Consider the following 16,050-nt stretch of genomic DNA (forward strand, 5'->3'; position numbering starts at 1 on the left):
TCTGGATTATCTATCCAGTGATGTCAGTGGAGTATTAAAGTCCTTCACTATGACTGTATTGCTGTAAATCTCTTTCTTCAAGTCCTTCAAGAGTTTTTAATGTACTTGGGTGCTCCTATGTTGGATGCATATATGTTGACAAGGGCTATATTATTGAGTCATTACCTTTAGTATAGTGTAGTGGCCTACTTTTTCTCTTGGTATGGCCTTTGTTTAGAAGTCTATTTTGTCTGATATGAGTATTGCTACTCTAGCTTACCCCCCCCCCTTTCTATTTGCATGGAATATATTTTTCCATCACTTCACTCTCAATCTGTGTGTATCTTTTGTTCTGAAGTGGTTCTTGTAGACAGCATATATATGGGTCATGTTGACTTATCCATTCAGTCACCCTATGTCTTTTGATTGGAGCATTTAGTCTATTTGCATTTAAGTTTATTTATTATTGGTAGGTATTTATTTATTGTTGTTTTTATTTTCTTTATGCCTGTGATCTCCTCTCTTTTTCTTCTCCTTAAAGCAGTTTCTCTTTTTAAAAGTTAATCTTTATTGTTGAGATTATTACAGATGTCCCTCTTTTTCCCTCTCATAGCTCCCCTCCACCTGGTTCCCATCCCAATCCAGGCCCTTGCCTCCCTATTGTCTGTGACCATAGGTAATGCATACATGCATATAAGATCTTTGTCTAATCTCTTCTCGCACCCTCTCACACCCCCTTCCCTATGAGAATTGTCAGTCTGTTCCATTTCCATGCCCCTGATTCTATTCCATTCACCAGTTTATTCTGTTCATCAAATTTTTTTTATTCATTTGATTTTTAAATTCACTTGTTGATAGATATGTATTTGTTTTCATTTTGTTGTTCTTTTTTTTATCTTTACCTTTTTCTTCTTCTTCTTCCTCTTCTTAAAGAATACCCTTCAGCATTTCATATAATACTGGTTTGGTGGTGATGAACTCCTTTAGCTTTTTCTTGTCTGTGTAGCTCTTTATCTGATCTTCAATTCTCAATGATAACTTTGCTGGGTAGAATATTCTTGGTTGTATGTTCTTGCTATTCATCACTTTGAATATTTCTTGCCACTCCCATCTGGCTTGCATAGTTTCTGTTGGAAATCAGCTGACAGTCAAATGGATGTCCCTTGTAGGTAACTAACTGTTTTTCTCTTGCTGCTTTTAAGATTCTCTGTCTTTTTCTCTTGGCATTTTAATTATGATGTGTCTTTGTGTGGTCCTCTTTGATTCCTCTTGTTTGGTGTTCTCTGCACTTCCTGGACTTGTAAGTCTGTTTCTTTCACCAGGTGGGGAAAGTTTTCTGTCGTTATTTCTTCAAATAGGCTTTCAGTATTTCTTCATATAGGCTTTCAGTATCTCCCTTCTCCTGTTACCCCCATAATTCGAATGTTGGTTTGCTTGAAGTTGTCCCAGAGGCTCCTTGCACTATCTTCATATTTTTGGATTCTTTTTGCTTTTTGCTTTTCTGGTTGGGTGTTTTTTGCTTCCTCGTATTTCAAATCATTGATTTGATTCTCATAATCCTCTAATCTCCTATTGAATCCCTGTATATTTCAGTCAGTGTATGCTTAATTTCTGGCTGATCTCCCCCCCTCCCCCCCATTTTTTTTATTTTTTATTTTATTTATTTATTTATTTATTTATTTATTTATTTATTGCATTCTCACTAGGATCCTTGAAAGTCTCACTAAGTTCCTCAGAGGTTTCTAGAAGATTCTTGAGTAACCTTATAAACTGTCATTTTGAACTCTGTATCCAGTAGTTTGCTTTCTTCCATTTCTTTCATTTGTGACATGTTTCTTTGTCTCGTCATTTTTGGCTGCTTCCCTGTATTTGTTTCTATGTAATTGGTAGCTGCTAAGTCTCCTTGAGTTGATAGAGTGGCCTTGTATAGTAGGTGTCCTATAGGACCCAATGGCTCAGCCTTCCCAATCACCTGAGGTTATCACTCTTGGTGCATGCCTTGATGGGCTGTGTGTAGTTTTGTTGTAGTTGAGCCTTGATTGCTGTTGGTATCACTGGGAGGAATTTATCTCCAGGCCAATTGGCTTTGAGGACCAACCTTGTCTACAATGGAAGAGCTGCTGTGCAGGAGACACCCTTATGGGGCAGGACTTGCTTCAGTGGGGCTTTGGTGTTCACTGAATCTGCCCCTTGAGTGTGTCACTTATGGATGTAAAGAGTTGTGATCTGGTACGGTCTCACACTGACCACTGGTATACTGGCTCTTGGGTCTCCAGGGGGGTGCAAAGTCAGCCACTGCATGGAGCTACAGAGAGATCTATAGATTCCTCCTCTTTAGTTTGGAAGTGCCCAGACGAGGCTGAGCTGTGAAGAAAGGCAGGCTGGTGCTGGTGCCATTTTGGGGCCTTTTATTGATATTTTGGCAGCTTCCTAACCCAGCTGCAGCTCATTTAACAGTTTTTGCCTGTTCATATGCAAAAGCCACTGCCCACAGCTTGGGTGGGGTTGTAAATTGGGTGGGGTGTGGTTTCAAGGAGTCACCAGGATGGAGCAAACAGAAATGGCTGTCAATCAGCCATGCACTGAGGAGGTCTCAGCACGGGAACAATGACTGTTGCAAGCACCTCCATCTTGAAGAAAACTGCATCAGCATTCCTGTCCAGATGCCAGACAGTCCATTTTCTCCCTGTATATGTCTAGGTCTCCCAGAGCCTTGCCCGGCACTGGAACTCAGAGGAAGTGAGAACTTGTAAATTCAGTTCATGGTGCCAGTCTTTTAAGAAGAGCACCTGGGTCTTCAACAATCTGTATGTCACTCAGCCCCAATCCACACTGGTTTTTACAGTCCATGGTTCTCATGGCCCATAGGGACTTCTTTTCCCAGCTCTGGGACCCTGGGCTGGGGGCTGGTGTTGGACTTGGAGCCCTTGGTCCTCCAGGCAGCTTCCGAAGATTCGATCTCCCTACCAATTAAAAAAGTGGCACATGTGGGTGCTGGTCTATCCCGTTCTGCACCTCTACACCTCCTATCAGTCTCAATGTGCTTTCTTTCTCTAGTTGTAGTACTTCCACTCAGCCAGCTTTCCTGTGGTTCTGGGTGATACTGTGTTTCCCCGAAAATAAGACATCCTCCGAAAATAAGACCTAGTGCATGGAAAAATAAGACATCCCCTGAAAATAAGATCTAGCACATCTTTGGGAGCAAAAATTAATATAAGACACTGTCTTATTTTCGGGGAAACAGGGTACCGTATTTTCCGGCATATAAGACGACTGGGCATATAAGACAACCCCCTAATTTTACAGTTAAAATATAGGTTTAGGCCTATGTTCGCTATATAAGACTACCCCCCACTTGTGAGGCAACACCAGTTCTTTTTTTAATTAAATTTTTAATGAATGACATTTTTCGAACATACTGTAATATACTGTACATTGATAAATGGAAGGTCTTTTCACAAATGGCAATGCCATGAACTTGACCGAGAAACAAGAAATCCTTTAGCGGCATATCCAGACGTTTTTCGGGATATACTCGGCATATAAGACGATCCCCGATTTTCGGTTGATTTTTTTTCGTTTCGAAGTCTTCTTATACGCCGGAAAATACGATAGTTGTTTTGTCTTTTAGTTGTAATTTTTATGTGGTTTTGGGAGGCAGCAAGTATAGGTGTTTACCTATGTCGCCATTTTGGTTTCCCCCCTTAATGCAATGCCTTTAACATTTCTTGCATTGCTGATTTGGTGGTAATTTACTCCTTTAGCCATGTTTTGTCTGGAAAGCTTTTTATTTCACCTTCAATTTTGAATGATAACCTAGCTGGATACAGTAGTCTTGGATTTAGGCCCTTACTTTTCTTTACTTTGAGTACTTCATATTTCATGCCACTCCCTTCTGGCCTGAAGTGTCTCTTAAGAAGTAAATTGATATTCTAATGGGTATTCCTTTGTATGTAATTTTTCTCTTTCTCTCTTGCTACCTTTAAGATTCTTTCTTGGTCTTTAACATTTTCCATTTCAATTGTGATGTGTCTAAGTATGTGTCTCTTTAGGTTCATGTTGTCCCAGAGCTCCCTTAAGCTATCTTCCTGCTTTCTAAATCTTTTTTCTATTTGCTGCTCTTATTGGGTATTTATTTCTACTTTGTCTTCCAGATCGCTGATTCAATCCTCTGCTTCATCCACTTTTAATCCCTTCCAGTGTGTTCTTAGTGTCAGATATTTCATTTTTCATTCCTGTCTTGTTCAGCATGAAAATGGAATTCTATTTCCCTTTTCATGCTGTTGAAATATGCACTAAGTTTTCCTTAAGCATATTTTTAAAAATACATTTTATTGATTTTTTACAGAGAGGAAGGGAGGAGGATAGAGAGTTAGAAACATTGATGAAAGAGAACCATTCATTGATCAGCTGCCTCCTGCACATCCCCAGTAGGAACACGCCCTTGACCAGAACTGAACCTGGGACCCTACAGTCTGCAGGCTGACTCTCTATCCATTCAGCCAAACTGGTTAGGGCCTAAAGCATATTTTTTAAAAATATATTTTTATTGATTTCAGAGAAGAAGGGAAAGAGAGAGAGGATAGAAACATCAATGATAAGAGAAAAATTATTGATTGGTTTCATCCTGCATGCCCCACATTAGAGATTGAGCCCATAACCATATGTGCCCTGACTGGGAATCGAACTGTGACCTCCTGGTTCCTAGGTCAATGATCAACCACTGAGCCATGCTGGTCTTAAGCATATTTATAACCATTGCTTTGAACTCAATGTCTAATAGGTTGTTTGCATCTATCTCATTTAGATCTTTTTCTGGATATTCCTTTTCTCCCATTTGAGAGTTATTTCTTTGTCTCCCCATTTACCTGTCTGCTTGTATTTGCTTCTATATATGAGATAGAATTGCTATGCCTCCCTCCCAGTCTTTGTGGAATGGCCTTATATAGAAAGTGTCTTAAGGGATCCAGTTGCGTAGTCTCTTTGTTCACCTGAGCTGGATACTCTAGGAATGATTCTTATGTGTGTTCTTTGTGCTCTCCTGTTATAATTGGGACTTGATTGTTGATGTCCCATTTATGGGAGGGATCTCTCCTCTGATTTGATGCCAGTGAGCTTCATCCTCAATATCGTTGTGTCAGCTGTTATACAGGTGCTTTGGGTCTGCTCTTTGTGTGGCTCACTGGATTTTGCTCTAATGTTGTTGAATCTGGTTCCTGATGTGTCTACCCTGTGCCTCAATGTAGCTGCTCAAGTGAATGTGAGTCACTGTCCCTTTCTGGTCCTAGGCAATGTGATTGACGTCCGAGAAGTTGAATCCTCTTGTACTCCAGTGGTCAGGGATTTCTTAGCCCAGAGGCTGGATCTGTCTCGAGTCTCACACTGTATAGACCCTGTTTTGAGCTGCACTTTCTTCTCCCATGGAGCTGGTCCTGCAGGTGTCAGCTGCAGCGTTTGGGGTCCCAATGGATTTTGCCTCACTGAGTAGTATGGGGTGGTGATGTGGTGGGGACCCAAACTGCTGTTTTTGACTAATTAGATCAGGTATCAGCTCTGGAAATGGCAGAGTGATGTGGTTGGAGCCTTACATTGGGAGCTTAGGCACTTGGATTCCCTCACCAGTGCTACCCATACAGGGCTGTGCTCTCATCCTGTGTGAGCCTCTGTTTCCCCATGTGTACATTGAAGGTGTTGGACTAGAAACAACCCTTCCCAACCCTAGTTGGGTTTGCAGACCCCCCACCCCCCCGCCGAATTCCCAAGTCTTCAAGATAAAAGTAAAACTAAGCAAGCAGGTTGAAGCATCCAGTTTCTTTGTGGTAACTGAGTGGCTCAGCTAACTATGCCCATGGAACTTGATCTAATGAAGACAAGTTTGTTGGGTGATAGTCTGTACTAGATGTTAGGCTCAGTCCTGAGGATACAGTAGGGGATAAGACAGCCTGGAACAGGGTGACACAAATAAGGGTCTACACCAAGACTGAATTATGGAAGGTATAACTGCACTGGAAATGAGCAGAGGTGACAGGAACTTGGCCAGTCTGGGGTCAGTGAGGACTTTCCTGAAACGATACTTAAATAGGGACTTGAAACATAAGTGTGGCCAGCAGGTGAAGCTGTGAGAGAAGAATCCCAAATCTTTATTTAGGAAAGACAGTGCAGACCTGAGACCAGCAGGCAGGTGCTGGTCAGTTCTGAGGCACAAAAAGAACAGTGTGGCTACAGTGTGATTATGCTGGGGGACTGTGGTTTTCAGTGAAATTAGAGTCATGAGTAGGGGCCAGATTGTGTCAGGTTCTTAAAGGATGTGTTAAGAATTTGGACTCACTCTCTGGGTTTTAACCTAGATGTGAGATAATCATATTTGGTTGTCTCCTTAGGGTCTGAAACCTTTCTTCCCCCACAGGTTCTTGAGTGGGAAGGGCAACATTTGAGTTAGGATTTTCTCTGTGAATTACTTCCAATCCTGTCCCAGAGGTCTCTGTGAGTTGGTGTTCCATGGGGATAGCCTGCTGCTGTGAAAAGCTATAACTGAGCCCACCTCTGACCCTACAGGTATACCCTTTGTTCCCGGGCATGTCAACCATCATGATCCACGACTTGTGCCTCACCTTCCCAGCCCCAGCGAAGGCTGATGTTTATGTCTCAGACATTCAGGAGCTGTACGTCCGAGTGGTAGACAAGGTCAGTGTCAGCTTTCTGATATGCCCCTTCTCTACTGATTCACAGAAACCAGGAAGATGCTGTGGCCATGGGAGATATTTTTCTCATGTTTTTTGCTTTTTCTACTGGTTTCTGTGTCCTTCCTGAGTTGCTATGAGTTTGCACTGTTGTCTCTCATTTCTGCTGTTCTGTGTACATAGTGCAGAATAAGCTCTGAGGTTGTACTTCTTCGGCCCAGTTGACAGCAATAAAGCTTGGCTGCAAATCCCCCTTGAACTTGTCTCCACATCAGCCTTGATCAGGGATTCCTGTCTTCCAGCTGGCGCAGGTCACTAGCCAGCTGGGTGCACACCTTGTGGAACATGAAATTTTCTCCCCACTATGTGGCTTTTGGATTCTCAGGAATTTCATTGACAATTGAATAAAGCTTACTAATGCAAAGTCTTTGAAAAGTAAATACATAATAAATCTAGGCTTTTCTTTAATGTAAGTAGGAAATGTTTATACTTCAAATACCTAAAGTAACTGTAGCTAGATTTATAGAGTTACTGTTGGTTCCTATTTTTCTGAGTGGAGAGAATGGTTAATTAAAAGGGAAGTGTTTGAGCAGCTTAGACAACTTAAAAAGCCAATGTTCTTTTCCACAGCCTCAAATATTCCTCCTGTGGTCTCATTGTCACTGGTGATTTGCTGACCAGATTTCACTTAGCATTTCTGACTCCCATTTCCTAAAGTTCTTACTGTGTGTATTATATGCTGCCAGGTGTGACATATTCAGTCATTGTGCACTTATTGAACTCCTACTGTACATTGGCTGCCATTCTAAGCTGTGCCTTATCTAATTTGATGGTTAATTCTTTAAGAGTTGGGAGTATAATTTTTGCATCTAAGTATCTCCAAGGCTCCTGGTATACAGCAACTATTCCACTGATTTTCATTTGTTGATTGGCCAATAGTCTGGAGGTCAATCCAGGTGACCTGTCCCTAATTTCCAGGTCTGTGGGTTTGACGTTTCTCAGAAGGTTGTAGGTTGCTATAGGTGTGGAGTTGGTCATTTCAAGCCCCCAGAATCTGTCCCCTGTAATACAGGTGGAGATTGGGAAGACAGTCAAGGCATATGTCCGTGTGCTGGACTTGCACAAGAAGCCTTTCCTGGCCAAATACTTTGCCTTCATGGACCTGAAGCTCCAAGCGGCCTCTCAGATCGTCACATTGGTGTGAGTTCCCCAGGGGTCAGGACAAAGCAACTCAGGGATGGTGCTGACAGGTCTGTCTGGGGGAGAAGTCCCAGCCCTTCCCTCTGTTCCAGCTCCCTTGACGAGGCCCTTGACAACTACACTGCCACGTTCCACATTCATGGTGTGGCCATTGGCCAGACAAGTCTCACTGCAGTTGTGACCGATAAAACTGGACAGAGAATCAACTCAGCCCCACAACAGATTGAGGTAAAGTTACTCCTCCTCATGCCACATGGGGTCAGCCCAGCCCCTAAGGGGCACACTGGTAGAGAGGGGAGGCCAGCCTTTTTGTGATAGGCCATTTTAGCATCTGTGCCCTACAGTGTGCCTTGATTACCAGCCTCAGGGTGCTGAGGGCAGCTCCAGAGGAAGGGCTTAGCTACTTTAATCTCCCTCTGGGGCATGGGGACATTGATGTGGCTCAGAGAAAGAAAGCATCTTACCACCCAGCAGGGTAATGCAGGGCACTCTAAGCTGCTGTAGTGCCAGGCAGAAGCTGCTCCTCTTGGCAGTCAGTCTGAATGTTAGATGGGACCCTTAGAAGGGGCAAGCTTTTGGGATGGGAGCACCTGGAGCAAGCAACTACTGGATAGGGAAGCTCTGAGGTCCCCCCAGCATCATCTCAGCAAGTGACTTGGGCTGTCATATGATATTAGCTTTTGACCGGACCCCCACAGTCACCAGGGACCTAGGCAGCCATGACCAAGAAGTCCTGTCCAACTTTATTCTTCAACAGCAGCACTAGACTTTTTGGCTCCTGCTGGCATTTTCCAAGGGTCTCAGCCACACACGGGCTTATGCACTGTTTGTTAATCAGTCTGTATCTGATGCTGGTGGATGTGGACTGTGCCTCCACATGGAAGTGCACCTTTCTCCTGGTGGAATGGAGTTCATTTCTGCCTATGAATAGCTCAGCCCTGAGTCTAATCCTCACACACAAAGCAGCCTCTCAGCCGATTGGCTTTTTTACTCACCTCTTGCCAGGTGGGGGTTGAGGAACAAGAGGAAGATGTGGGGCTTTGCCTTGCTACAGAGATTGGGCATCCTCTTCACTACTCCTCGGGCCCACCTTCTAAGAAGTTTTGAGGGCATTGAAGTAGAGGTAATTTGCCAGTAGGTAGAAATTTTGAGAAATTTGGGGAAGTCAAATTTCCAAAGATGAATTGGGGAAATCTGAAAGGCAGTGGATTTGAAACTGAATCTCCCAGATCACAAGACCCACCTGATCCTATTATACAAGTCTGGGCTGGAAAATGCATCTCTAATCCCAGGAGACCTTCACAAGTAGTAGGACATGCCCCCAAACACAGAGTCTTGGGCCTGTAGGTGGGATGAGAGCCTGTGGGAGCTACTCAGGCTCCCCCAGAGTTGGCACAGGACTCCAAGGCTCTCACTGGTATCCCTTCACAGAGGAGTGATGTTCATGCATCATGTTCCCTTCTCCCTGAAAATGGTAAGAGTGAATTATACCGAACAGCATGAGCTTGGAATGCAATGGTCCCCACTTTCTCTTTTGTCTCCCCACCCAGGTCTTTCCCCCATTTAGGCTCATACCCAGGAAGATGACGCTGATTATTGGGGCTATGATGCAGGTACGAGCCAAAGGCAACATCCTTGTGCCACCCACATCCACGGCCAGGTACCAACAGGCAGTAGCCGCACACCCTGCCCTGGCTCCAGGTGTGCTGAGATGGAATGCTCTGGGATGTTAGCACTCTCATCTCTGAAGACAAGGCATGGCTACTAGGAGCATAGGGGTTGACGGCACTGCTGTTTCTCCCCACTCCAGATCACCTCTGAGGGAGGCCCCCAGCCTCAATCCAACATCCTCTTCTCCATCAGCAACGAGAGCCTGGCAGTGGTGAACTGTGCTGGGCTGGTGCGGGGACTCACCGTTGGCAATGGCACCGTGTCCGGCGTCGTCCAAGCCGTGGATGCTGAGACCGGAAAGCTCGTCATTGTGTCTCAGGTGACAGGCCTGGGCTCCATCAGAGATGGGTGCTTTCTGAGTCCACTCTCGTGATGGGGCTTACTGCACCCTAGCAGCTGCAGGGTGGTCATCTGTGAAGGGGAGACAGCCCTGTTCATTGGGTTTGGGCTCTGTTTCCAAGGACCATCCCTCTCTGAGGATCTTGCTTCTGCCTTCTGAGGCTACAATCTCTGTCTGTCACCTGAGTCAGCCCTGCCAACTCGGGGCACCTGGATTCTTCTCCAGACTGAATTCCTAACTTCTTTTTAAGGGACAGAGTCTCTAGCCCCTGCCCTGGGGATGGTGCCAGATGTGGAGACAGACTCTTCCCAGAGCACTATACACCCCTACTTTAGCCCTCAGCACCCTCGCAGTTGTGCCCCTCTCCCTGTTTCTAGGGCTAGGGAATCTGCTAGAGACCCCGGTTTCTATGCAGCAGTTCTAGGGCTGACCTGGGCCTGCCGACAGCAGGGGTCTCAGTCTTTTCGTTCTTTCAATTCAAGCAAGGCTGGGATGTTCCGAGGGAATAGAAGGGGTACTGTTGGCTCTGTCACATGTTGTGGATTACAGTGTGGGTTTTCACAGGTTTGCACAGGCTTGGCTTAAAAGCATAAATAATTGGACACCAACAGTATTTTGGGCCTGGATTTGTATTTCCAGGAGAAACAAAACTGGAATCATCTGCTAATATCTTTGGCTCCACTAGAGGTTGTCTTTCAAGCCTCTTTGCTGAGTGGGGGACATTTCCTGGTTGCTTTTCTGCATCAACATGCTGGAAAGCCTAGCTAGGGAAGGTCTCTCCTTGGGAGAGCCCCACTGCTCCATGTCAGTGGGACTGACTCCAAACACATGAAAGTTGATGTCCCCAAATGTGATGATTTCCCTTCTTTCCAGGGGGGTGGGTACCTCTTTGGGCCTCTGGAAAGGAGATGGGAGATCATTTCCACCTCCTGAGAAGGGCTCAGATCTCTTGGACTCTCCCTAATACCTTGGCCTGCAGTGACCTACAGAGCATCTCAGGGGAGGCTGCCTCATGCTGATGTCTGTGATGGAAATCTGGGCTTGAGGAGAGCTTTTTGTTTTGTGTAATGTTTCAAAACCCAGTCATCCTGTTCCTTGTCTGAGCCACCTACAAGGTAAGAGAAGAAAGGAGCTGGGGCACATGCTGCCCGGGGAGGGAGGCTGATGCGCCCTCCTCCCCCCAGACTGACTCTGAGCCGACGTTGAGTTCACTGATTTACTTCTTTCTCCAGAAGTTTCAGTGTCTTCCATAAACCCCAGTTAAACTTTGCAGTCCTTTTGAATTGTGGAGGTGGACACTGGTTCTGCCTATCAATTTGCTAAATATCAGAAAGTGTTGGGAATGTAAGTCTATCTTGTGCACTTCGTGGTTCAGATGTCTTTGGAGAATAGATTTAGGAACAAGGAGGCTCTGCCCTTGTCTTCTCTGTTTGTTTGTTTATTTATTTATTTATTTATTTATTTATTTATTTTAAATATATTTTATTGATTTTTTACAGAGAGGAAGGGAGAGAGATAGAGAGCCAGAAACGTCGATGAGAGAGAAACATCAACCAGCCACCTCCTGCACACCCTCCTCGGGGGATGTGCCTGCAACCAATGTGCATGCCCTTGACCAGAATCGAACCCGGGACCTTTCAGTCCTCAGACCGATGCTCTACCACTGAGCCAAACCGGTTTCAGCCCTTGTCTTCTCTCTTTAGGGAGTATTGTAGCCATAGAAACTGGCTTACTTTTCCCCTCTTGGGGCTCTAGGTGGCAGAAATGGCAGCTGACTGGAAATTTGGCCAAAGGGACACATAGCCATGCATTTCCCTCCTGGCTATCTCTGCTCATTATGGTCTAACCTTTCTGGGCCACCCCTCTTTTTTTGTCTCCCATCTGGCAGGTTAGGGGTGAGGGGCTGCTTGGAGAAGGCCCTAATGCCCCCTGACAGAGGGAGAAGCTATTCGAGCCCAGGCAGGTGTGAGCTCAGCCTGAGGTCCTTGTGTGTGTCCCTGAAGGGATTGTGATTCTGGTCCGAAGCTTCCAGTTCTCTCTATCCAAGAATCAGCACCTAAGGTTAAGGGGTGGACGAGGACTGGCAAGAGACCAATTAATGAGAAAGATAAAGGAAAGGAAGAGAATAAGGGCTTATTGGGACCTACTATGTACCAGGCATTAGCCCAGATCACAAGATACAGGAGATGGGCTCAGTGTGAGGGCTTAGGGTCTTATTAGCAATACTCACCATGGGTCAGCAGTACTATGAAGAAGCCAATAAAGTTTGGCCAGGTTTATAGGAGAATAAAGTTCAGAATGAAGGAGGGTGTAAAATCTGCTCTTATCAGACTCTGCCTGGCTCTTTCATTTGTCCATCTGCTGTGCTCAGTCAGAGAGAGCAACAGGCTGGATTTGGAGTTGAGAGTTGGGAGGGTCTGGAGACCTGTACTGTGAGGGCTTCCCAACCTAGAGAAGAACAGACCTCAGTCACTGCCCCCAAGTCTCTGCAGTGCTGACCTGGAGCACCTGGATCCAACAGATCTGTAGGCTCAGAGAGCCAGGCTAGGACCGGGCTCTCCCCCAGGGAGTGGGAGAGGCAGTGACCAGGTCCATGTGAGGTGAGCCACCTACAAAGCTAAGCCACCTCTGGAAGAGAAGTATTGAGCTAGACATCCTGTGGATGCCTTCTGAGCGGGCCTCGGTGGAAGCCTCCTACCTTAGAGGGGTCCCTTCCCAAAACCACTGTTGCTAGCACAGTCATATCCTCAGCCCACCTGAGCTCCAAAACTCTTTCTCCAGGATCTCGTGGAGGTGGAGGTGCAGCTCCTGCAGGCAGTGAGGATCCGAGCCCCCATCACTCGGATGAGGACAGGGACCCAGGTAAGGTGGCCCCTCTCCAGCCCCTCCCCTCTGTGCTGTCTGAGCAGCCTCTGGAAGGTGTGGGGCTCTGAGTTCTGGTTCAGGATGAGCTTAGGGGAGCCACTGCTAGGAGCAGGGGCCCTACAAGATGAAGAGAGGAGAGCACAGGCAAGGACTCCGGACAGGGTGTACTGGCTTCTGGGGACTTCAGGTCCTGAGAGGTCTAGGGGTCATTTCAGACATGAAGTCTCTCAGCCAAGGTGAAATACAGCCCACAGCTCAAAAAGGATGGGGAGGGGGGTGCTTTTCTGTCACACCTTCCTAACCGGTACAACCCCCATCTCTGGTGATGGCAGAGTCGACACAGTTCATGTTGCACAAAGGAGATACCAATGTCCCTTGGCAATAGAGAGGCAGATGGGGCAGTGCCCAGGGATTCCAGGAGTGCTCCTGGAAGTGGGACTCTGCTGGTCACAGGCCTGGTATTTCCCCACAGATGCCTGTTTACATCACTGGAATCACCAACAGCCAGAACCCTTTCTCCTTTGGCAATGCTGTGCCAGGCCTAACCTTCCATTGGTCGGTCACCAAGAGGGACATCCTGGACATCCGGGGGCGACACCATGAGGTAAGCACCTGCCCAGAACCTCCTTTCCATCCAAGGCCAGAATTTGGGCACAGAGGGTTCTTCCCAGCTCTGAACACAAGGTCTGCACCTTCATACGAGGCCAGTCCTAGCCCTTTGCTCTCTGTCTTGAGGCTCTTCGAGACACCTCCCAGCACTCACCACTCTCTCTCCCCCATGTATGTTCTCAACTCTCATTCCTTATTTGGGAATATGGTCTCCTAGCAATCCTCCTCATAGTGCTCAAGGACTATGTGTGCAACCCTTTTCATTTGAGGCTCATTTTTGCTAACTACTATAGAGGAGTTTATGGCTAACCTACTACAGAAGGCAACAAAAATTACAGCCTTGTGGGGGAGCCAAAAAAAAGTCCTAGAATGTCATAGGGTTGCTAAGCTGTACCTTCTACCCATTTTCTGAGATGATGCTAGAAGCCCTGGGGTTTTCTCCTGGTCTATCCGAAAGACTCTCCATGGGGGGGACCTCTGCCTTCTTCAGATCTAAGAGCTGGCAAGTGTTGGAAATAACTTACTTAAACCTCTCTTGTGTTAACGGGAACTCATACTTGGGAAGGGACTCACCTAGGGTTGCCCAGTGAGCCAGTGGGGAGAAGGAACTGGGTGTCAGGCCTGGTGACTCCAGGCTGCCATCCCAGTTAGGCCGTGGGTGTACAGGACCCTAGTGGGAAGTGGTTCTGGGATAGTCCTTCTTGCTTTATCCATGAATAGTGAGGGAAGGGTCTGTGAAGGAGAGGAGCCAGGCCCAGGGATGGAGTTTCCTAGAAGCTTCCAAAAGCTCATCAAGTATAGGGTGATGCCTTCCCCAGGCCACCCAGTAGGCCAGGGTCCTGTCCACAGTGCCAGCACTTCCCCAGGCAGTTTCCATGGTACATGGGCCATGACTTCTTCACAGACATCATAACAGAGGGCTCTGCAGGAAAACACTGTCAAGCCTAGAGACCCTCTAGGTGATTCATAACCACCTCCACAAACTAAAGGCTCTGAGAAGTCCTGCGTGCAAATGCTGGCTGAGGTGGGTTGACCCAGAATTTTCTGCATTCACCTATGAATGAACACGGAAACTCAGTATGGGGCGCTCTGCTCGTCCTAGGTGACTGCATTCTGCACACTTGGGGTCAGCAGGTCTGACCAGGGCAAGAAGGCAGCAGCCTTTGAGAACAGTCTGGGGCTTCTGTCTGGCTTTGCCCTTTGGAGATGCTGGGGTTCTGGGGCTCTCCCTGAAAACATATTTGGTGTCTGTCCCAGGCGTCACTCCAGCTCCCGTCGCAATACAACTTTGCCATGACTGTGCACGGCCGGGTAAGAGGCCGGACCGGGCTGAGGGTGGTGGTCAAGGCTCTGGACCCCACAGCTGGGCAGCTGCACGGCCTCGCCAAAGAACTCTCTGATGAGATCCAAATCCAGGTAAAGGCCAGGTGGGCAGGAAGCACATGTGAGAGGGAGAGTAAGTGCTATCCCAGTGCCCTTGTCTTCAGGGGCCAAAAAGGTACATGTCTGCCCTTCCACTGCCACAGGCAGGCCCTGCCCTGAGCAGTTCTCAGTCTGCTGGAGTCGGGGTCAGGGTGCATGGGATACTCTGGGAGCCCAGAGATGTGGCTGCCTGAGAGTTTAACAGAGGAAGGGCATTTCAGGGAGGGAGGAGTTGGCTGGTGGGCCAGGTGATGGAATTGCATGGCCAAAGACCTGGGGGTCTGAAATAGCTTGATGTGTTCCCAAATTAAAAAGTCATGAAGACTTTCATGGGAGGAAAAGGCTGGAAAATAGTCTTCAGTCGGGCATTAATATAATTATTTTGCAAATGCACTTAGAGGACCTGACCGCTAGACATGTTTCCCAGAACTCCCGTAGCCTGAGGGCAAGAGCTGCCTTGACAGTGAGCCTAGGGCCTCACGGGGGTGGGGAGGTAGCGGTGAGGGTGAGCGTCCCTTCAAGCTCCAGTAAGTGGGTGGTGAGCCCTGGGGGTTGCCTGGGAGATGGTGTGGCCCATCACTTCACAGATGAGCCCCCACTTCAGAGGGAGGTGATATGCTCACAGCCCTCAAGGGTACACAACCTATTCAGGAGCCAGACCAGCAGCCCTCCTCCCACCCAGTCTCAGCCTCCGCATCTCTCCAACCCACTCTTCTGCCTCCTTTGCCCTTATGGGCCCCTCTGTCAAACTGGAGAGTTGATACTCTGAAGAGCATTTTTAGCTTTAAGGACCTTCTTCTGCTGATCTGGGGCTCAGCTACTCCTAAATGACAAAGAAAAACTGAAAGCACCCCCCAACTATTATGGGTTCAAACCCCCTCTTCACGGAGAAGCGAACCATCTCTAACCCAGGCACATACCCCAGTAGGGGTGAGGAAGTAGTTTTTCAAAGAAGGAAATGCCTGTTTGCCAGCTCCCCTCAACTTGCCTCACATGAGCATTGTACACAGATACCAGCACACGTATGTGCACAGGCACGGACAACAGATAAGATTTATGTGCACAGAAACACAGATACATGCAGATACATAAACACATGAGTACATGTTCTTCTTAGTTAAAATAGAATGAAGTTCTAGCACCTGTCATGGGATTAAAGACGGGCATTGCAGCTTCCAGTTTTTCTCTGCCTTGGTTTCCCCCATTGACAGCTGATGGAGTTTTGAGTGCAGCAGAAACTTAGAGAAGCTGGATCCAGCCCACAGATGTGTTTTTTTTGGCTCT

General features: G+C 47.0%; 1 protein-coding gene across 6 annotated transcripts in view; it reads left to right on the forward strand.

Annotated features, from left to right (window-relative positions):
- The window catches only part of NUP210 (nucleoporin 210), a 134,715-nt gene that overhangs the window by 99,514 nt on the left and 19,151 nt on the right, over positions 1–16,050 (forward strand). For 4 of the 6 annotated variants that reach the window (XM_084872407.1, XM_084872406.1, XM_084872408.1 and 1 more), the window contains 8 exons: positions 6,535–6,663; positions 7,732–7,859; positions 7,952–8,087; positions 9,410–9,472; positions 9,670–9,849; positions 12,652–12,732; positions 13,208–13,339; positions 14,602–14,760. In XM_084872407.1, the coding sequence (XP_084728533.1) occupies positions 6,535–6,663; positions 7,732–7,859; positions 7,952–8,087; positions 9,410–9,472; positions 9,670–9,849; positions 12,652–12,732; positions 13,208–13,339; positions 14,602–14,760 (1,008 nt within the window). The remainder of the gene's footprint in view (positions 1–6,534; positions 6,664–7,731; positions 7,860–7,951; positions 8,088–9,409; positions 9,473–9,669; positions 9,850–12,651; positions 12,733–13,207; positions 13,340–14,601; positions 14,761–16,050) is intronic. The other 2 variants (XM_084872409.1, XM_084872410.1) reach the window with 1 other exon arrangement.

This window comes from Pipistrellus hanaki (assembly GCF_964339955.1).
Source record: "Pipistrellus hanaki genome assembly, chromosome: 2".
In the NCBI taxonomy this organism is placed as follows: domain Eukaryota; kingdom Metazoa; phylum Chordata; class Mammalia; order Chiroptera; family Vespertilionidae; genus Pipistrellus; species Pipistrellus hanaki.